This window comes from Capra hircus, chromosome 1, assembly GCF_001704415.2.
Source record: "Capra hircus breed San Clemente chromosome 1, ASM170441v1, whole genome shotgun sequence".
In the NCBI taxonomy this organism is placed as follows: Eukaryota; Metazoa; Chordata; class Mammalia; order Artiodactyla; family Bovidae; genus Capra; species Capra hircus.
In genome coordinates this window covers 146088656-146111540 of record NC_030808.1, presented here as the reverse complement: position 1 = coordinate 146111540, position 22885 = coordinate 146088656, and the positions used below count along the sequence as shown (strand labels likewise).

The window sequence follows — 22885 nt, the reverse complement described above, 5'->3', positions numbered from 1 at the left end:
TAAAGGTAAAAACCCAAAACTACAAAACTTCCAGAAGAAAACACAGGTAAGAATCTTTGGGACCTTGGGTTTGGCACAGATTCCTTAGATACAAGAACAAAAGCACTATTCAAGAAAGAAAAGGAAGTGATAAGCCAGATTTCATTAAAATTAAAAACTTCTGCTACAAAAGCCACTGTAAGAGAATTCAAAGAGAAGACAAAGCCTTGGAGAAAATATGAGCAAAGAACATTTATGGTAAAGGTCTCGTTTTCAGAAAGTAAAGAACAAGAACCAGATACAGTTCACAAGGGCAGAAAGCAGGTCCTCAACGTCAGTTACACATAAACAGAGGCGACAGGGAACAGGAGGTGAGGACAGGCAGGGGACCTCTGGGTGACCTCACTCCAGGTGCGCGGACGCGTGCCCATTTTGTGCCCAGGGCTACATCGGTGGAATGCCGATGGGGCCACTTCCAGTGTTGTATGTTACAGGCATCATTGATGTAATCGAAAAGAAACTGTCAGTGTGGGGAAGTTTTTTTAAAATGTATATTAAATCGGTAACAAATTATCTGATCAAAACTTTCCTCAAACCACTTCACCACACTCCCAGGCTAACCAACCATTTAAAATCTTCATTTAAAAAAAACATTCTTAAAACAAAATGGCCATGTCTTTATCTATCTTGAAAGTTTTCTTTTATAGAAGCTTACTGAGTTTAAATGTAAAAGAAATATTTAATCACACAACAGTGAAAATGGTAAACAAGCCCAAGAGTGTTCGAAAGCTATTGATATCTAATCTATGCCGAGAGGTAGAGGGCCTCTCTGGTGGCTTGGTGGTAAAGAATCTGCCTGCCAGTGCAGGAGTCACAGGTTCCATCCCTGGTCCAGGAAGATCCCGTGTGCCTCGGAGCAGCTAAACTTGTACACCGCAACTACTCAGCCTGTGCTCTAGAGCATGTGCGCTGCACCTCCTGAAGCCCACAGACCCTAAAGCCTGTGCTCCACAAAAAGAGAAGCCGCTGCAATGAGAAGCCCACACAGCAACGTGGACCCAGCCACAGCCAAAAATAATAAATAAATAAAATGAACTTTGGAAGCATGCATGTTTTCGATGCATGTCCTGATAATGCAAATAAAATGTCAGACACAAATTCAAATATTTATAAAAGCACTAACAGAGTGGCAGAAATCTAATTAGAAGGAAATCTTCAAAATTAGAGAAAAATAAAATACTGAAACACATAGAGTAGTAGAGTGGTTCCCTCCTGGACAACTTCACCAACACCAACCCCAAAGTTCCAGTAGAAAAATGGACACATTTTTACAGAAATGATTTCCATGGTGAGGAAGATTTTGCTTTCTTCTGAGATGTCTATGTGCAGCTGCTGCGAGGAGCGCGCTCACACTCCAGGCTACACTAAAACATACTGAGATCTATGGAAGTTTTGTTTTTTCTTGAAAACCACGATGCGGTAAGTCACGGTTCAGAGAAGTCCCTTTCCTCAGTGGAGCTCTGGTGTCCAAGCAGAGGACGCGGCGCTCTGGGCCCTACCTGACCGGAAGCGCTCGTCCCGGGCGTTGCTGGGCCGCGGCTTGGGCTGCTTGGGTGCGGGGGCTGAGGCTTGTGCGGGCCCAAGGATGCTATTCTCCACTTGCAGGGAGGGGTCTACTCCTGAAACAGTTTCACAGAAACACTGTGAGTAAACAACCTGCTTTTCCAACAACAGAAAAACCCATGTAGAATAGCACACACCTTTCACATGCTGTTGCACAGCCCCCGCTGCACAACCACGCACACCGGGGGCCCTAACGCTCAGAAGACCCTAAATCTGGAGGTTGGGGCTGAGACATTGATGTCAGCTTCCAGCCCCTCCCTGTCAGCAGCCCTGGGCCCCCAGCTTGGTGCACACAGTGCATGGGGCCAGCTCTCTAGGGCCAGCTTTCTTGAACACCCCTCCCTTCCCCCACACTGGCTCTGGTGTCAGCAAGCCCAGCAGGAAGCAGCCCACAAAGCCATCACTGGGGTATTGACAGCCGCCCTCAGACACAGGAAGAAAGCCGATGAGAAGCTTGGAGGCTTCGGGTGTTAACCACCTGGGCCTGTGACACCTGTGTCTCCAACCTGATGGGCGGCTCCATGACTGGCACACCCATGCCCGGCCGACACCCAGGCCATCAGGACGTCATGTGTTGAATAAAGGACAAGCACGAGCCTGCAGGGTCATTTAACAGAGTCCCTGGTCCTGCCTGAGCACTAGACTGTTTCAAAATGTCCCAGAAAAACAGCCTTAGCCACCAGCCCTTAGCACTCCCCAAAAAGCAGCAGCCTGTCCCCAACTTAGCAGTGGCCACAGGACTGGAAAAGATCAGTTTTCATTCCAATCCCAAAGAATGGCAATGCCAAAGAATGTTCAAACTAATGTACAATTGCACTCATCTCACACACTAGCAAAGTAATGCTCAAATTTCTAAGGCTTCAACAATAGGTGAACTGAGAACTTCCAGATATTCAGCTGGATTTAGAAAAGACAGAGGAACCAGAGATCAACTTGCCAACAACCGCTGGATCTTCGTAAAGCAAGAGAATCCCAGAAAAACATCTATTTCTGCTTTATTGACTACAGCAAAGCTTTTGACTGTGTGGATCACAACAAACTGTGGAAAATTCTTCAAGAAATGGGAATACCAGACCACCTTCCCTGCCTCCTGAGAAGTTTGTATGCAGGTCAAGAAGCAACAGAACTGGTCATGGAACAACAGACTGGTTACAAATCGGGAAAGAAGTCCGTCAAGGCTGTATACTGTCACCCTGCTTATTTAACCTATATATGCAGAGTGCATCATGCAAAATCTGGGCTCGATAAAGCAAAGCTGGAATCAAGACTGCCAGTAGAAATATCAATAACCTCAGATATGCAGATGACACCACCCTTACAGCAGAAAGAGAAGAACTAAAGAGCCTCTTGATGAAAGTGAAAGAGGAGAGTGAAAAACCTGGCTTAAAACTCAATATCCAAAAAACGAAAATCATGGCATCCGATCCTATCACTTCACGGCAAATAGATGGGGAAACAATGGAAACAGTGAGAGACTTTACTTTGTTGGGCTCCAAAATCACTGTAGATGGTGACTGCAACCATGAAATTAAAAGATGCTTGCTCCTTGGAAGAAAAGCTATGAACAACCTAGACAGCCTGTTAAAAAGCAGAGACATTACTTTGCTGACAAAGGTCTGTCTAGTCAAAGCTATAGTTTTTCCAGTATTTACATATGGATGTGAGAGTTGGACCATAAAGAAAGCTGAGCACCAAAGAATTGATGCTTTTGAACTGTGGTGTGGAGAAGACTTTTGAGAATCCCTTGGACTGCAAGGAGATCCAACCAGTCAATCCTAAAGGAAATCAGTCCTGAATATTCATTGGAAGGACTAATGCTCAAGCTGAAGCTCCAATATTTTGGCTACCTAATGCGAAGAGCCAACTCATTAGAAGAGACCCTGATGCTGGGAGAGACTGAAGGCAGGAGGAGTAGGGGACGACAGAGGATGAGATGGTTGGATGGTACCACTGACTCGATGGCCATGAGTTTGAGCAAGCTCTGGGAGTTGGTGATGGATGGGAAGCCTGGCGTGCTACAGTCCATGGGGTCGCAAAGAGTTGGACACAACTGAGTGGCTGACCTGATCTGAACTGCCCCACCTGGGCCTCAGGGGGTCATGACCTCTGATGCTGCTCATGAAAAGGCCACCTGACCCCAGCTCTCTAGGGTGACACACAGAGAGGACAGAGGGGACAGGAGACGTGGGGGCCCTCACTCCACTGCCTGAGCCTCCAGGCACCTCTGTGACTGAGGAGCCGCTGGAACACCAGCTTTGGCTCTACAGACAGGAAGGAGCTGCCCCCAAGACTGGCCAACCTCCAGGGGTGGGCGCAGAATGTTGCCATTGCTGATGTTTATGTACCAGGTTTGGAGTGTTCATTAGCTCTTCAAAACTGAACATATACACACATACATGTATGCAACATGCAGCAATACTGATCAGCTCTGGCTCTTTGTTTCTTGGACTGACTGGAACAAATTTCCCTATAATTCATAATGGAGAACACAGAATCCTATGCATTATGCACTATGAACAGGTATGCTTGCAAAGTGATGCGTAAATACAGGGACATCCTTGCATTTTTATTCCAAAATACAGTGCTTTTATTGAGATCGATTAATTTATTTAAGAAAGATATAAAGCCCAATGGGAAACCACTGGATGAAAGAGTAGTATATTTTTAGTCTTAACAGGTATGAAGAGAGAACTTCTCAGGCCACAGCATCCGCATTCCCACAGGGTGCCATATCCCCATGTCTCTGTCAGCACTGCACGTTACAAATTTTAGAATCTTGCCAATCTGACAGGAGAATGGTTCACTAATTTGCATTCCCGTATAACTGAACACACTTTAATGTTTACTGCCTATCCGTATGTCCTTTATTTGAATTCTATAAACTCTATCCAGCTAAAGAGCCCCCAAAGGGCTTCCCAGGTGGCTCAGTGGTAAAGAACCTGCCTGTAATGTAGGAGATGTGGGCTCAATCCCTGGGTCAGGAAGATCCACTGGTGAACGAAATGGCAACCCTCTCCAGTATTCTTGCCTAGAAAATCTCATGGACAGAGGAGCCTGGCAGACTACAGTTCACGGGGTTGCAAAAAGTCAGACACGACTGAGCGACTGAGCATGCATGCATGCAAGGAGCCCCCAAAGGACCTGCAGGGAGCTCTGGTCAGCTAGAGGCTCCATCCTACACTGGACATGTCCCCAGGCCATGGCCAGCCGGCCGCAGCTCAGTCACTCTGCAGTGCTTCATTTCTAGAGAGACAATCATAACCTGTTTTTTTTTTCCTCAAGTCTCTCATCTGTCATCACTCAAACATTATTCAATATTCTCCTGAATTTTATAGTATTCTGTAATTGCAAGCATACTTAGAGCTTTACTCCTGAAGCTTATGTTCACTAATGCTGCAGAGGAAAGGGGGTCCCACTGCTGCCTCCACAGGCATGGCTGCTGCTGCTGCTGCTGCTAAGTTGCTTCAGCCGTGTCTGACTCTGTGTGACCCCAGAGACGGCAGCCCACCAGGCTCCCCCGTCCCTGGGATTCTCCAGGCAAGAACACTGGAGTGTGTAGCCATTTCCTTCTCCAATGCATGAAAGTGAAAAGTGAAAGGGAAGTCGCTCAGTCGTGTCCGACTCTTAGTGACCCCATGGACTACAGCCTACCAGGCTCCTCCGTCCATGGGATTTTCCAGGCAAGAGTACTGGAGTGGGGTGCCATTGCCTTCTCCGACAGGCATGGCACCAGTTACTAAATAAATCTTCCCTCCTTTGAATTCTCCTGAGTCATTTCTAGACGCCCTCTCCTTACACTGTTCAGTTGTCCACGCGTCTACCAACACCCTGTGGTTGGGACTGCCAAGTGCACATGACCAGGTTTAACACCTTGAAGGCCAAGCCTTTCTCCCCGCTACTCCTCTTCAACAATATACTAGCTACTCTCAGAACTTTTCTCCTCTGAGTGAGTTATTTCCAATGCCAGGTTTGGGGGGAAAAAAAATCAACAACTGCTATTCAGACTGGATTACGTTTTGTCACACATTAACTTAGAAACTACTACTTTTATAATATTAAATATTTGCATTTAAGATATTGGTATATTTCTTCATATTTTAGGATCCTATACTTCTTTCAAATAGATTGTATGATCCTAATATAGATCCTGTGGCTTTCTTGCTAAATGTATTAAAAACATTTGACAGTTATTTTTGTCATTATGAATGTGAGCTGTTTTATTAACAGAAATATTGCCAGAGAAAAGCTATTGATTCTTACATATTTATCTTTTATTCAAACCAAGATGCTTACTAATTCTAACAGCCAAGTGAGCAGTCACCCAGCTTTCAACATATAAAACAACAGCACCTGGCGAGGGTAGGGTCCTGCCGTTTGTCCATGGTGCTGCCTGGGCACTGGCCTGCAACAGACGGCCTTGCGAGCAGCCCAGCGGGCTTCTCGTTTGCCTGCTAACAATTAGGGTTTCCTCTGGTAAAATATTTATGCAAGTCTTTAGCCCATTTTCCTACTGGGATTTTTAAAAAAGTCACATGGGGGAACTTTCTGTCTCTTTATAAAGTTTAAATTAATGAAAATTAAATTTAAAAAATGCAGTGTCTTAGTCACGCTACCACACCTCAAGTGCTCAGAAGCCACATGTGGGAAGCGCTCAGTAGACTGGACAATGGGGCTGCAGAGCGTTCCCACTCTGGCAAAAGGTCTCCTGGATGCTGCAACTTCACTGGCTCTGGACTCTAGTCCTTTTTCTCTTATTTATGTTACGATCATCTTCTCCTATACTGTGGCTTGTCTTTAATCTCTTTATGGGGACTTCTGATAAAACATGATTCTTAATTTTAACACACTCTAATTTACCAATCTTATCCTTTTCAGTTGCTGCTTCAGTTGGTACCTCCAGGGACTTGAGAAATCCCTCCTCCTGTCTAGAGATGGTGACAGTTTTCATATACAATCTTCCAAAGGTGCTATAATTTTTGCCTTTCTCACTAAAGCCCTTCATTTCTGGCTTCTGTGTCTTAGGGAACTGTGCTGGCATTGTGAGCTGCAACACCACCTCCACCATAAACCTGGTCTCCACAGCCATACATGTCTGTCTAGGTCCATGTTCTGTTTGTGAATCGAGCTATCTACCCTTGTGCGAAACCAGGCTGTCTTAATGACAGCTTGCTATTAACTCCTCATATCACAACCAGCAAATCCTCCAACCTCATTCTTCCTTTTTATCATTATTTTGAACCCCTTAGCCCTTTAAACTTATATAAAATATTTAACTTCTTTTTTTTGCCTCGCTGCACAAGCCACGTGGGATCTTAATTCCCTGACCAGGGATGTAACCTGTGCCCCCTGGAGTAGAAGCATGGAGTCTTAACCACTGGACGGCCAGGGAAGTCTTAAACTTCTACATAAATTTTAAAATCAGCTTCTTAAATTCCACCCCCAAAAACTGTGCTGAAACACTGAAGGTGCTGACTCTGAAGATCAATATAAGGTGGGAGAACTCACAGCTTTATAATATGTGTTCCAAACCTAAGTAAGGAAATGTTCTTTACTAAAATCATAAAAATAATCATGGTCTATGATAATAAAAATTACATAATCCTATTTGGGGATGAAATCTATACCAAACCAGAGACATAAACTTTAATCTATGACTTTGGATTTTATAATTAATATTAGACATGTTATTTTCCCAGCCCTTATTAATAAAATATGAAACTACCAAAGTCAAACTCTAATGCCAATTTTTAAATCAGTTTTATAAGACCTGTGTTAACCTCACCTTGAATGAGGGGTACGCAGCGTGCAAGCAGCTTTGCCCGTTTCTTTTCATATCCTTTTTGAGTGATGTCACCTAAAACAACAATAGAAAAATAGAATCACATTTCTTCTAAAGTTCCCCAAAATTTTTAATTAAAAGTTCATTCATAATGGAAAAACTGGAAACACGTAGGTCCTTCAACTGGTGAGGGAATAAAGAAAGGATGGGGTGTCCACACAAGGCAGTGCTGCTCAGCAGTAAGAAGGCGCGAACTGCTGACAGACAGCAGTCTGGGTGGGTCTTACAGGCACACAGCTAAGGGATAGAAGCCAGGCTCCAAAGGCTCCCAGCGGAATGGTTCCGTCACATGACACCTGGAAAAGACAATGTTACAGGCAGGGTCAGACTGCCGCCGAGGGAGGGGCTTTGGGAGGACGGACCAGAGTGGGACGAGGGAATCCTGCGGGGGGTGAAGCTGGTCCACACTGTGATCGTGGTGCTGGTTCTACGATGACAAGTTGGTCCCGAGCTCACAGAACTACACCCCAGGAGGGCTGAGTCCAACAATATGTAAACACTTCAATATCCAAAATCTGAGATCAGCATCTCGGGGGAGCATGCTGGAACTATAGACTCAGACTGAACTATAGACCCCAGACTGACAAAATCCGATGTGCTTTTCACTGGATGCCCACGTGACTACGCAGATTTAAGCTATGGAGTCTTGGTGTGAGGAGCCACAGAAACCAACCCTCGCAGGCCAGAGGGCATCCCTAGGCCAGGACTCGGGTTCTGATAAATTATCATGAAGAAGAACAGCTTAAAAAGGAACTAACCTACCCAGGAACAAGGCAGGAAACGTGTCTGGAGGGAAACACTTCTCATCTAAGCATGCCAGCTGATTTCCTGGACAACTCAAGCACTCAGGGTGGGTTCTGTGTGTTTTTGACCAGAAACACGTTACAATGTCCACTAGTATCCTGTTCTTCAAGTGAACTGTCTTCAACAGAGAGCTTCAAGTGTTCTGCAAGCCCTCCTGGCATCCCCTCCCTGTCCCTCATTATCCCCACCATCCGCTCACCCCAAACAAGCCAGCCAAGCGAGGAAGCTGCTGGGAGTCAGAGGGCAGCCTGCCATCACATGCCGAGCACTTCACCAAGCACTTCCTCAGCCATCAAAGGACTAGCACTTCTGAATGTCTGACACGTACATTTAGCCTCCCTGAAACCCTCTGGGAGAACATTAGCCCACCACCCACAGAAGACAAGCCTAAGGTCAGGGAGTCACTAGTCCGGCCCTGGGCTCGACAAAGCCCCTGCTTTGACCATGGCTCACTCAGTCAGGCCCCTCCCCACCCCCATCCCGTGAGTCATCACTCAACTTCACCTTACTCTCCCAACAACCCCACAGGAAACTCCTCTAATGCCTTGAGTGCCTTTTAATTTGAACATGTTCTGTAGACCTATGCCACTTTAAAGTCCAGGTATTTTTACTTTACCTGAACAATCACTTCATTTTTTAAATTTATTTTTAAACTGGAGGATAATTGCTTTACAGAATTTTGTTGTTTCCTGTCAAACCTCAACATGAATCAACAATAGGTATACATATCTCCCCTTCCTCTTGAACCTCCCTCCTATCTCCCTCACCATCCCACCCCCCTAGGTTGATACAGAGCCCCTGTCTGAGTTCCCTGAGACAAACAGCAAATTCCCATTGGCTATCTCTTTTACATATGGTAACGTAAGTTTCCATGTGACTCTCTCTATACATATCACCCTCTCCTCCCCTCTCCCTGGGTCCATAAGTCTGTTCTCTATGTCTGTTTCTCTACTGCTGCCCTGCAAATAAATTCTTTGGTACCATCTTTCTAGATTCCATAAATATGCATTAGTATATTATATTTATCTTTCTCTTTCTGACTTACTTCACTCTGTATAATAGGCTCTAGGTTCATCCACCTCATTAGAACTGACTCAAATGTGTTCCTTTTTATGGCTGAGTAGTATTCCATTGTGTATATGTACCACAACTTCTTTATCCATTCATCTGGCAATAGACATCTAAGTTGATTCCATGTTCTAGCTATTGTAAATAGTTAAGCACTTCATTTTTATTATCATCCAGTCTCGGCTGGCTCAGATAGTAAAGTGTCTGCCTACAATTCAGGAGACCCAGGTTTGATCCCTGGGTTGGGAGGATCCCCTGGAGAAGGAAATGGCAAACTACTCTAGTACACTTGCCTGGAAACCCCAGGGATGGAGGATCCTAGGCTATAGTCTGTGGGGTTGCAAAGAGTTGGGCACGACTGAGTGACTTCACTTTCACTTTCAATCTCTGCTACAGTGAGCACACCTGACCCAGTGCTGACCACAGTGGCCCATGGGCTGCGTCCTCCTCATTGTACCCTGACTGGACACTTATAGACCCCAATGGGATCCAGAACGTGATTGCATGGTTTTGTTTATTGACTTTCAACTTCTTAATAAATTTAAAGCACATGTGTTTTTTTAAATAATATCTACTAAAAATAATTATTTCCTCTAGAATATATGAAAATATATAGAGACATTTTTAAATGAAAACAATATTGCAACACTAAACTAAAAAGGATAATCCCTATTTATAGGCAGAGCATTTGGTTTTACAAGATTTTTTCAATTTCTTTGTTAAATTTTATTGGAGTATAGTTGATTGACAATGTTATGTTAGTTTCTGCTGTACAGCAAAGTGAAGCAGTTATATATAATATATATATATATATATAAATTTTATATATATATATATTTTTAATAAATAAAGGGGAAAAAGTGGAAGTAGTGACAGACTTTATTTTCTTGGTCTCCAGAGTCACTGTGGATGGTGACTGCAGCCATGAAATTAAAAGATACTTGCTCCTTGGAAGGAAAGCTATGCCCAACCTACACAGTCATATTGTCACCCTGATTATTTAACTTATTCCCTATATTCCCCTATGTAATATAATTATATTATATATATATATATATATATACACACACACACACAGACATACCACTCTTTTTTAGATTCTATTTTCATATAGGTGGCTTCCCTTGTGGCTCAGACAGTAAAGAATCTGCCTGCAATGCAGGAGACTTTGGGTCTTCGACCTCTGGGTAGAAAAGATCTCTCTAAAACAGAATGGCTACCCACTCAGGTATTCTTGCCTGAAAAATTCCATGGACAGAGGAGTCTGGCAGGCTATATGTCCATGGTATTGCAAAAAGTCAGACACAGCTGAGTAACCAGCACTTTCATTTCTCATATAGGTAGGTCATTACAAATATTAAGTAGAGTTCCCTATGCTATACAGTAGGTCCTTATTAGTTAATCTATTTTATGTATCGTCGTTGCTGTTCAGTCACTCAGTCGTGTCTGGCTCTTTGCAACCCCATAAACTGCAGCACAAACTCCAGGCTTCCCTTGTCCTTCACCACCTCCCAGAGCTTGCTCAAACTCATGTCCACTGAATGAGTGATGCCATCCAACCATCTCATCTTCTGTCACCCCCTTACCCTCCTGCCTTCGATCTTTCCCAGCATCAGGGTCTTTTCCAATGAGTCAGCTCTTCACATCAAGTAGCCAAAGTGTTGGAGTTTCAGCATCAGTCCTTCCAATGAATATTCAGGGTTGATTTCCTTTAGGATGGACTGGTTTGATCTCCTTGCTGTCCAAGGGACTCTCAAGAGTCTTCCCTAGCACCACAATTTGAAAGCATCAGTTCTTTGGCACTCAGCCTTCTTTATGATCCAATTCTCATATCCATACATGACTACTGAGAAAAACGTAGCTTTGACTAGACAGACCTTTGTCAGCAAGGTGATGTCTCTGTGCAGGTTATACTGTGTAGGTTGGGCATAGCTTTCCTTCCAAGGAGCAAGTATCTTTTAATTTCATGGCTGCAGTCACCATCCGCAGTGATTCTGGAGACCAAGAAAATAAAGTCTGTCACTACTTCCACTTTTTCCCCTTCTCTTTGCCATGAGGTGATGGGGCCGGATTCCATGATCTTCGTTTTCTGAATGCTGAGTTTTAAGCCATGTTTTTCACTCTTCTCTTTCACCGTCATCAAGAGGCTCTTTAGTTGCTCTTCACTTTCTGCCATTAGAGTGGCATCATCTGCATATCCGAGGTACTGATATTTCTCCCAGCAATCTTGATTCCAGCTTGAGTCATCCAGCCCAGTATTTTGCATGAGGTATTTGCATATAAGTTAAATAATCAGGGTGACAATATACTGCCTTGACGTACTCCTTTCCCAATTTGGAACCAGTCCATTGTTTCATGTCTAGGTCTAACTGTTGCTTCTTGTCCTGCATATAGGTTTCTCAGCAGACATGTAAGGTTGTCTGTTATTTCTCTCTCTTGAAGAATTTTCCATAGTTTGTTGTGATTCACACAGTCAAAGGCTTTAGTGTAGTCAATGAAGCAGAAGTAGATGTATTTTGGGATTCCCTTGCTTTTTCTATATATAATAATGTGTATATGTCAATTCCAATCTCGTGATATTTTAAGATTAAGTATTCATTTCCTAGAAACAGTTTCTTCCTATGCTGCCATTTCAAATGAGTGCTCATGTGGGGAAGGCAGCAAGGGCCATTCAGGAAGGAAACATGCTAATTCCCAGTTTGGTGCCCATGGGCTCCTGAAAGTTGTCCAGAATAACTGAACAGAACCAGCTACATGTTTTCACATGTGACCAGCTACATGTTTTCAAGTATCCAACATAGACCACCAACCCAACATGCCTCTGAATGCAACATGGGATCCAAGACAGACTCCAGCCAAAATTAATGAACCAGTAAAGGACTCATATCCGAGGTCCTTGACCCCAGGTACGGTGAGCAATATAGAGACAGACAGCAGAGCATGCTCCTCGACCCACTGCACAGATCAGGCGACCCTACCCACGGGCCAGAGGAAGGCCCAGACATAGCAGAGGAGAGTCTCCCCTGGCTGGCCACTCAGGCCCGAGTGGCTCTGGAAACACGCCAGGATGTCCACAGGTGCTTTTCTGGCAGTCTGCGGGCAGCTGTCTCACTACCCCACACACTGGGTACAACGTGTGGTGCAGGCTGACCTCCAGGCCGCAAATAATCATACAATCTTCTGTAATTAAGAATATATGGAAGCTGGTTTGATAACATACTATGGTTATATGTTATTGTAGGAAACGGAATGACTTCTATGTACGATGTACTATGTACTATTTTCATAACTTCTTATGAGATTAAAATTATTCCAAAATTAAAAGTTAAAAAATACATGAGCGAGACTACATAAAAATGGTGTTATTTCTGTTTTAAATGTTTGATAAAAATTTGTCAGTGAAACCATCTGGGCTTGTAGATTTAATTCCCAGGGTTTTTCTTTCTTCTTTTGCTTTATTTTACTTTTTCTAGAGCAGTTTAAGGGTTACAAGCAAAACTGAAGGCAAGGTCCAGAGGGCTCCCATACAGCCTCTACCACCACATGCACAGCCTCCCCCATCATCAACATCCACCACCCAATGGTGCGTTTGTTACAGGTAATGAGCCAGCCCTGACACGGAAGCCTCAGCTTCCAAAGCCCTCCCTCTTGTTATGCATCCCATGGGCTTGGACAAATGCATGATGACATATAGCAATCATTAAGCTATCACACAGGGTATTTCACTGCCCTAAGAATCCTCTGTGCTCTACCTGCTCATCCCTCTTCCCAGCTCGTGAACCCCTGGTGGCCACTGATCTTCTTACTGTCTCCATAGTTTTCCAGAACAGCTGGATCTGTAGCCTTTTCAGACTGATTTCTCTCACTGAGTTAACAGGCATTTAAGATTGTTCCCTGTCTTGCTTGGCTTGATAACTCACTTCTTTCCAGTTCTAAATATTCTATAATATTCCATTGTCTCAGTGTACCAGTTCATTTATCTATTCAACTACTGAAAGACATCTATCTTGCTGCTTCCAAGTTGGGGCAGTTATGGCTAGAGCCCCTGTAAGCACCCGGGTGCAGGTTCTTCTACATACCACCTGGTGAGATGAAAGCAAACTCTGGTCTGATTCACACTCAACCCTCATGACCAGAACTGCGAAGCCTCTTGCAGCTGAAAGAACTCCCTCCAGCATTTCCCAGCTGCATAGCTTCCCGCTTGTGAACTTCCCAAGCATCAGCTGCTCTGCTCAGGCCAGGGGCGGGGGCGGGGGCGCGGTCTGCCTCCAAGCACCCCTCCCTCTCAGTGGACTCTGGAGACCAGTGGAAGAGTGGACGCACACCCCACCCCTCCCCACCACTCCTGCTCCTCCCAGCAGTGACTCGCCTGCCTCATTCCTGCCGTCCCCACACAGACAGCACTCACCCTGCTGACTGACCTTTTTGACTTCCCAGAGTCTAGTCTGCTGTGAAAGGCTTTTTCATTTTTAACACTGCCACCATTTCAGTGAGATGTGGGGAAGGAGAGTCTTCTTTACCTGACGACTGGCCATGAATACTGACTTGGAAAGCCCTATGCCCCGGAATAAATGCCCTTGTCTGGAAGGCCTCTCCTGCCTCAGCCGCACAGACACCCACACGTGCTCCTGCATCTGCCCCGGCGGCAGTGCCCGCTTTGGTCTCCCTGCGGCCTCCCCTTGCTGCCTTTCCCTTTGGGGTCTGGGTTGCTGGAGGGTTTGTCAGAGGCCTTCTTTGCATTATTCTGTTCTCCACAGGCAGCAATTGTCTTTGTTCCAATTATGACAATTGTACTGATGGCTTCCAAGTTTCTACTGTCAGACCAGCCCTTTCTAGAAATGCAGTCCTACATGTCAATTGCATGGATCTCCCCAAGACGCCTCACACTCAATAGGTATGAACAGACATGTTCTGCTTGTATACACATCTTCAGGAACAGCCCCATCATCTCCCCGGCACTCACTTCGGGAACTCGGGAGTCACTCCAGAGCCTCCTGCAATGCCCCCTTCTCCACACCGCGGCTGCTGACTCTATTCCAGCCCATTCTCCCCAAGGGCTCAGCTGCCCTCCAAATCAGCACAATCTCCTGCCCTGGGTTATGGCAGTGTGCTCTCCAATTTTTCTGCTCCCAATGTCATCCTCACCCAAACCACTCTCTACATGCTGCCAGAAAAATCACTCTAAATCAGAGCAGGAACGAGAGACTGACAAGAGATCACACCAGAGTATTTCAACTGCTCCTTAACACCTGAACAAATGACCTGCTGGCTCCATCATTTATTAACAAACACGTGCTTAAAGCAAAGCACCCAAGAATAACCATCTCTTAGTCCTTTTTAAAAATTAGAAAATTGGCTATCTCTGCCTTCAAAGTTTTGTGGGTTCTGAACATACACACCAATCTAAATATTCTCCCCACTATTAAGAAAAGGGGTGGAAGACTGCATACTTTGGGAGCATGACTCTTTTTCAGCAGCGTGCCTTTACAGAGCATATGCTTTGCTGCGCTATCCAATACAACAGCCACTACTCGTACGCGGCTACTGAAACTTCCGTTAACTAGAGGTAAATTAAATGACTGTTCAGTTCCCCAGACCCACGAGCCACATTTCGAGTGCTGAGCACCACATGTGGCTTGTGGCTACCACACTGGGTAGCACAAAACATTCCCACCCCCACAGACCTCAGGGTGCCTGTCACCTCACATCCACACCACCAGCGGCTGCAGGTGGCACCTACGCTTGCTTCAGCCCTGGGCTAGACTCCAGAGTCTGGTCCTGACTCCTCCCTGGGATGCACAAATCCTCCCGCGAGCGAGCCCCCACCCTCCAACCTGTTCTCCCCACCCCCTGCCAGGGGGACACTGTCTGGAAGCCCAGCCCACTTACTCTAGCTCATCCTCCTCTGTCTGGCACATTCTGCTGTCTTCTCCCTCACCCTCCTCACATGCCTTCAGAGCAAAGCCGGAAGAATCTGTCTTTCCTCCATTGGCCCTGCTGGCCCAGGTCTGATCATCAGAGCTGATGGGGCCCTGCATACACCTCACTATACTGCCAGTTTTTCAGCCTGTCAGCCTCACTAGCTCATGAGCCATTTTGTTCAGTCCGTGGAAGCTTGCTGAGGACAGGATGACAAGCTGAGGGTCTCGGGCTGCTCTAACGAAATGTCACAGGCTGGAAGGTCTAAACAACAGGTCCGGAGGCTGGACGTCTGAGACCTAGGTGTCGCAGGGCGGGTCCCTCCTGCGGCCTCTCTCCTCACGTGCAGGCAACCGCCTGCCTGGGTCCTCACAGTATTCCCCCTTGTGTGTGTGCTCTCAATGTCTCTCTCTTAAAACTGAATCAGGAACCCTTATGGCCTCATTTAACCTTAATCATCTCCCTAAAGGAATGCAGTCACACTGGGGGTTAGGGCTTCAACATATGAATTTTGGGGAACAGAGTTCAATCTGTGACACCAAGACTATCTAATGATGAAGTCAGAATCTCTATTTCTATAACCTTTATTTTGAAATGGTCCTAGTTTTAGTCTTCCTAGCCATTTCCCAACAAGGCTAATCCTTAAGCTCCTTCGTGTTCAGACAAAACCTAAGGACATGAACCCACGCATGGAGGAGCTTACTAGGACATGTTCTTTTCAGTTGCCAGTTTTCAACAAGCACAGGCATACCTTCTGACATTTCAAATTCTCAATTTAAAGGTTCTTTACCAAAGACTCTAGAAAAAGTCTGAAGTCTGAAAAGGAGTAGAAGCTCCTTCTCTCTTTCCAAGGCGGTGATCTTAGATCATGACAGTCAGTGTAGACTAAAGGAAAATCTTAAACCATGACAGTCAGTGTAGACTAAAGAAATAGGATGTCTATTCTTTCCTCACAGCTGGGTAAGGGAGTAAAGCGGTGCACTCAATATGCCAGCAAATTTGGAAAGCTCAGCAGTGGCCACAGGACTGGAAAAGGTCAGTTTTCATTCCAATCCCAAAGAATGGCAATGCCAAAGAATGTTCAAACTAATGCAAAGCTGCACTCATCTCACAGGCCAGCAAAGTAATGCTCAAAATTCTACAGGTGAGGCTTCAACAGTATGTGAACCAAGAACTTCCAGATGTTCAAGCTGGATTTAGAAACGGCAGAGGAACCAGAGATCAAATTGCCAACATCTGCTGGATCATAGAAAAGGCAAGAGAATCCCAGAAAAACATCTACTGCTTTACTGACTATGCCAAAGCCTTTGATTGTGTGGATCACAACAAACTGTGGAAAATTCTTCAAGAGATGGGAATACCAGATCACCTTCCCTGCCTCCTGAGAAATCTGTATGCAGATCAAGAAGCAATAGTTAGAACCAGACATGGAACAACGGACTGGTTCCAAATTGGGAAAGGAATATGTCAATGCTGTATACTGTCACCCTGCTTATTTAACTTATATGCAGACTACATCATGCAAAATGCCAGAACGGATGAAGCACAAGCTGGAATTAAGATTGCCAGCAGAAATATCAATAACCTCAGATATGCAGATGACACTACCCTTATGGGAGAAAGCGAAGAGGGACTAAAGAGCCTTTTGATGAAAGTGAAAGAGGACAGTGAAAAAGTTGGCTTGAAATTCAACATTCAAAAAATGAAGATCATGGCATCCGGTCCCATCACTTCATGGCAAACTGATGGGGAAACAATGGAAACAGTGAGAGACTATTTTTGGAGGCTCCAAAATCACCGCAGATGGTGACTGGTGCCATGAAATTAAAAGATACTTGCTCCTTGGAAGAAAAGCTATGACCAACCTCGACTGCATATTAAAAAGCAGAGACATTACTTTGCTGACAAAGGTCCGTCTAGTCAAAGCTATGGTTTTTCCAGTAGTCATGTATGGATATGAGAATTGGACCATAAGGAAAGCTGAGCACTGAAGAATTGATGCTTTTGAACTGTGGTGTTGGAGAAGACTTTTGAGAATCCCTTGGACTGTAAGGAGATCAAACCAATCCATCCTAAAGGAAATTATCCTGAATATTCATTGGAAGGACTGATACTGAAGCTGAAGCTCCAATATGTTGGCCACCTGATGCGAAGAGCAGACTCATTGGAAAAGACCCTGATGCTGGGAAAGATTGAAAGCAGGAGGAAAAGGGGACGACAGAGGATGAGAGGTTGGATGGCATCACCGACTCAATGGCCATGAGTTTGAGCAAGCTCTGGGAGTTGGTGATGGACAGGAAAGCCTGATGTGCTGCAGTCCATGGGGTCGCAAAGAGTCAGACATGACTGAGCAACTGAACTGAACTGAGTAACAGCACCAAGTCTGTACAGAAACCCCTGCATGGTTCATGGTCCCCCAGCAATGACTTGAGGTGCTGACCCAAGAATCCAGGAACTCACAAAACACAGGCCATTCATTTCCTGTGTGCAAAGGGGAAGGGGCCAAGGAGCATCTAGGAGACACTTCATCAACAGATGACAGAGATGACCAGTGTAGGTGTTTCCCTCCCTGACCACAAATGTTTCTCTTTACCAAATAGTGTATATTTTCCCAGTCTTTTTAATTCACAGGTTTAACACCAGAAATGTTAGATAATTTAAGGGCATAAAGACTGATCTGAAAGGATTGTTAGCCTCACTCAGAAGCAAGCTCACTACAAATAAAATGCTACAGGAAGAGTTCATCTAAGGACGGACCAGCAGCTCACTTCCCCTTCACGTCACCCTGCTTCCTTCCCACCCTCTCCTTGGCTGTGTCATAGTAGAAGGACCCAATGCTTTGCATGAGTTCATTTTTGTATTAAATAAACGTTGCATGTCATGTCAGGCAAAGAATACTAAAAGATGAAATTGAAGAGTTTTCAAAATTACAAGTCTTCAGTAGTTTTCAACTAAAATGACAAAGCACCCTCCCAGCCCCCAGTACTGAGAGGAGGGCTCAGCAGCAACAGGCAGGCTGACCCCTGTGGACATCCCACATGACTGGGGGCAGCAGCAGCCTCTGACCCAGGTCCCGCTGGAGGACTCTTCCCTCCAGCAGACTGGTGCCCCAGGCCCATCTCTTCTCAAACCCTTCAGTACTGAATGTGCATTTCTCTCACTTGGTAAGGCTGAAGGTCAAAGGACGAAGGGACCTGAATGACCCTGCGGAGGCCCTCCATGTGCAAGAGCAGGGCTCTGACCCTCGAGACTGGGCTGTCCCCCCGAAGGGCACCCTGACACAGCCTACTCCTTCCTGCTCACCGGCTGAGTACCCAGTGCTGAGCAGGACGGTAGGCACTCACAGGTGCCATCACTGCTGAGGGGTAGACAGGATCCTTACCTCGTATTTGTGGCTCAGATTAGGCCACAAGCCACAGGGGAGGCAATGACACCATGAGAATAGCAAATCCGCAGCGTCCTGGCACCTTCCCATGCGTGAAACATTTACCACACAGGCAGCAGGCACAACTCCCCCACAACACAGCAGAACCCCGGAGCAGCCTGGCTGGCATCCTCACTCCCCCTCCTCACCTCACCCTCTGCCTCCATCGGTCTCAGTGTGGGGCTGGAGACCCTGCACGAGGTACCTGTCAGACCACGGCCCTCCTCCATGGCTCCCCAGGGTCAGTGTTTATCCATAGCTCACCTTCCCAGCCCCACGATTCACCAGGCTCCTTCCTCTGTAGTCACGGCTCAGGTAACCCATCTGCATCGAGTGCTGACCCCCAGCCATATGCACGGCCCCTCCCGCCACTATTCACCTGCCCAGAGGGATTTCCTGACCCCCAGTCTGAAGTCCCCTCCCCACAGTCCCAACCTCCCTTCCTCCAGCACGTGTTAACAGAAAGCAAATGGACAGAGCAAGTGGTGCCTTCCTCTACGACAGACACTGGAAAGGCAACACGTCAACGGACCTGCGCGACACTTCAGCTAGGGACACAGAGGAGAGGACAGCAGGCTTGGCCCTGCTCTCATGGAGCATCACGATGTACCACCAAGGAAGAGCCAGCCATGGACAAGAGGGCCCTGAGACATTCAACTTAATTGAAGTTTAATTCAATACACGCTGACCAACAACCACGTATCAGGAGCCATCTCAAAAAGCAGGTCATGGATACAGGAGACAGGCCTGCAGAGCAAACAGCAGACAAACAGCCCTCCCAACACGGGTCTAGACCAGTGGCCCTACAGGCAGTTCAGGTTTTCCAAGCAGCAGATGTGGTGACAGGATCAGATGTGAAGAGATTTATGTGAGAAACTGGGGAGGGGCCCAGATGAGGCTGCGAGCTGTTAGAGGAGGCTGTGAGCTTTTAGACGTGACTGCGGAGGAAGAAGAAAGACAGGCGGATTTGGAAGGAAAAGCCCTAGACTCCAGGCAGCTCCAGGAGTGTCAGGCCACATGGGGTCCTGGAGCCAAAGTCCCTCCCAGGAATGAGGCAGCTTCAACTCCTGCAGCAGGAGTCGTGGCCTCAGTGTGGGGTCAGTGTGGACCCAGAGTCCAGCAGGGAAGGCCCAAGTGGATCACGGCCATGGTGGGGCCGGAGGAGACCTGAGTCTTGGAGCTCCACCGCAGGTCCTTCCCGGCTGGACCAGACTCACAGTGCGCTCATCTCAGTGTGACTCTTTCCCTCCCAGGAGTTCAGAGCAACAGACACTCTATCCTGGTTCAATGGCTCCCTGAAGCACAGCTCAGGACTCCCTGGGCTTCACTGAATCTGAGAAACTATTACCAAAATATTAAGTATCCAAGCCAATTACGGAGGAGTCTTGATTTAAAACTGAGAATAAATACCATGTGTGGTTTTACCCTTTTTAAAAATTTTTATTTATTTATTTATTGGCTGTGCTGGGTCTTTGTTGCCACCTGCCGGCTTTCTCTAGTTGTGGCAAGCGGGGGCTACTCTCCAGTCGTGGTGCTCAGGCTCCTCACTGCGGGGGCTTCTCCTGTTGCAGAGCCTGGGCTCTAGACGGGCTTCCATAGTTGCAGTGCATGGGCTTAGTTGTCCTGCAGCATGTGAGGTCTTCTCAGACCAGGAATCGAACCCACGTCCCCTGCACGGGCAGGTAGATTCTGAATCACTTACCACCAGGGAAGGACTTTATTCTTCCATTAATTCAACAAAGATTCAATAGAATACCTAAAATGTCCTAGGGGTTGAGACATGAAGATGAGCAGATCAAAGTTTCCTTTGGAAGTGCTCCCTATGAACTGGCAAAGAAAAGTCCAAGTAAACAATAAATACAAAACTGTGATACATCTTCTAAGAATGACACAATAGTTAACGGAACAAAAAAGCCAGCACCTAACTCTGGGTGGGGGGCAAGTGGGCTGTTCTCAGAGGAAGGCAGAGCTTCAAAAAGAAAGTGAAGCTTAAATTTAAGACTTAAAACAAAGGCAGAAACTCAACAGGTACAGAAAGTTGGCAATGAACAGCATGTGCAAAATTTTAGGATATTAAAGTGGAAATCCTAGTATTGGTATTCTTTTAAAAACTTATAAATCAAAATTCTTCAAAGAGACAACACATTAAGATGATTTACTATAACAAGAAAAACAGTTCTAAAGGGAATATACCCGAATCATGAATAACGTATTTTGCATAAAGTAGGATGGACACATTGATACAAGCAGCTAGTCAGTAAGTATAACTTTTAAGGATTTTCAAACATCTATTTTAATTGAAACATCTGATTGCCCTTAAAAATATAAACAAATTGCATTATACTGGGCAACAGTGAAAAAATGCTATAAAAAGTAAAAGAAATACATGTTGACAACTAGGTATTTCCTTAGAAGCTTTTCATATTACACAGTCTTATTGTTCAGTCGCTCAGTTGTGTCCAGCTCTTTGCAACCCCGTGGACTGCAGCACACCAGGCTTCCCTGTTCTTCACTATCTCCTGGAGCTTGCTCAAACTCATGTCCATTGAGTTGGTGATGCCATCCAACCATCTCATCCTCTGTCATCCCCTTCTCCTCCTGCCTTCAACCTTTCCCAGCATTGGGGTATTTTCCAATGAGTGGGCTCTTCGCATCAGGTGGCCAAAATAATGGAGCTTCAGCTTCAGCATCAGTACTTCCAATGAATATTCAGGATGATTTCTTTTAGGATGGATTGGTTTGATCTCCTTGCAATCTAAAGGATTCTCAAGAGTCTTCTCCAACACCACATTTCAAAAGCATCAATTCTTCAGTGCTCAGCTTTCTTTATGGTCCAACTCTCACATCCATACATGACTACAGGAAAAACCACAGCTTTGATTATATGGACCTTTGTCAGCAAAGTAACGTCTCTGCTTTTTAATACTCTGTCTGGGTTTGTCATAGCTTTCCTTCCAAGGAGCAAGTGTCTTTTAATTTCATGGCTGCAGTGATTTGGGAGCTCAAGAAAAGAAAGCCTTTCACTGTTTTCCCATCTATTTGCCATTACATGGTCTAGTAGTTCTCAAAGGTGTGGCTCTCAAGAACCCTTCACACTCTTAAAACTTATTGAGGACCCCAAACAGCTTTTGTGAGCTATCAATGTTTACCACATTAGAAATTAAAACTGAAATTTTTTAATATTTAATTTATTTTAAAAACTGTACACTAAACCTACCATAAATAAAAGTAATAATTTCCAAAGCATTTAGTGATTTCAGCTGTTGTTTTACTCTTACGAGCCTCTTTAACATCTGGCCTCTTGGAAACAAGTGGATTCTCCTCATCTGCTTCAGTTCAATGGCCTGCAGGATATGTGGTTAAGGTCTACGAAACAGAATCAGCCTCACACAAACACGGGCTGGAAAAGCGAGGAGTATTTCAGTAGCCTTTTCAGATCATTGTGGACATTCTTTGATACCACACCCAAACTAGGCAAACTGTAGGTTCTTCAATAGTAGTTGCAATGTAGAATCTAAAACCTTATCAATGAACTTATCGTACTATTATGTTGCAACCCACTGGTGTATCTCTGAATGGGTCTTTTACCCATGCACAGATCTGAAACATGATGCACTGGCCATTTGGAAAATACTGGTTCACAAAATTATGCAGCTCTTTCAAATGTTGATACATTTCACCAAATAATATCAATAACTCACATTCTGGACTTCCTTGCTGGCGCAGTGGATAAGAATTTGCCTGCTAATGCAGAGGACATGCTTTGATCCCTGGTCTGGGAAGATTCTGCATGCCGAGGAACAACTAAGCTCATGCACCACAACTGCTAAGCCCACGCACTGCAACTACTGAAGCTTGCATGCTCAGAGAAGGCCCATCAGTTCAGTTCATTCTTTGCGACCCCATGAATCACAGCACGCCAGAGCTCCCTGTCCAGAGAAGGCCCATGGCCAGCAACAAAGATCCACCGCAACCAAAAACACACAAATAAATACATCAACTATTTTTAAAAAAAACACCTACAGGCTTAAGGCAGTCCTTACGTGAGGGTGGGGTTAATGCTTAAGAAAAAAAACACTCATTGATTAACATTGCCACTGAGCCCATCAAAAACGTCTTCAAGTACTCAGAAGCACGCACACACACACAAACACAAAAAGTGGCAAGAACTCCAAAAGACAGGACAAGTGTGAGGGAAGGATCACAACACAAAGACACCAGGCTGGGCT

At 45.4% G+C, this 22885-nt stretch overlaps 1 protein-coding gene across 3 annotated transcripts in view; it reads right to left on the bottom strand.

Moving 5' to 3' along the window:
• DIP2A (disco interacting protein 2 homolog A) overlaps positions 1-22885 on the bottom strand; it is a 109749-nt gene that overhangs the window by 83803 nt on the left and 3061 nt on the right. For 2 of the 3 annotated variants that reach the window (XM_018052503.1, XM_018052508.1), the window contains exons 2-3: positions 7385-7456; positions 1539-1658 (exon numbers count right to left, since the gene is read on the bottom strand). In XM_018052503.1, the coding sequence (XP_017907992.1) occupies positions 1539-1658; positions 7385-7456 (192 nt within the window). The remainder of the gene's footprint in view (positions 1-1538; positions 1659-7384; positions 7457-22885) is intronic. The other variant, XM_018052511.1, reaches the window with a different exon arrangement.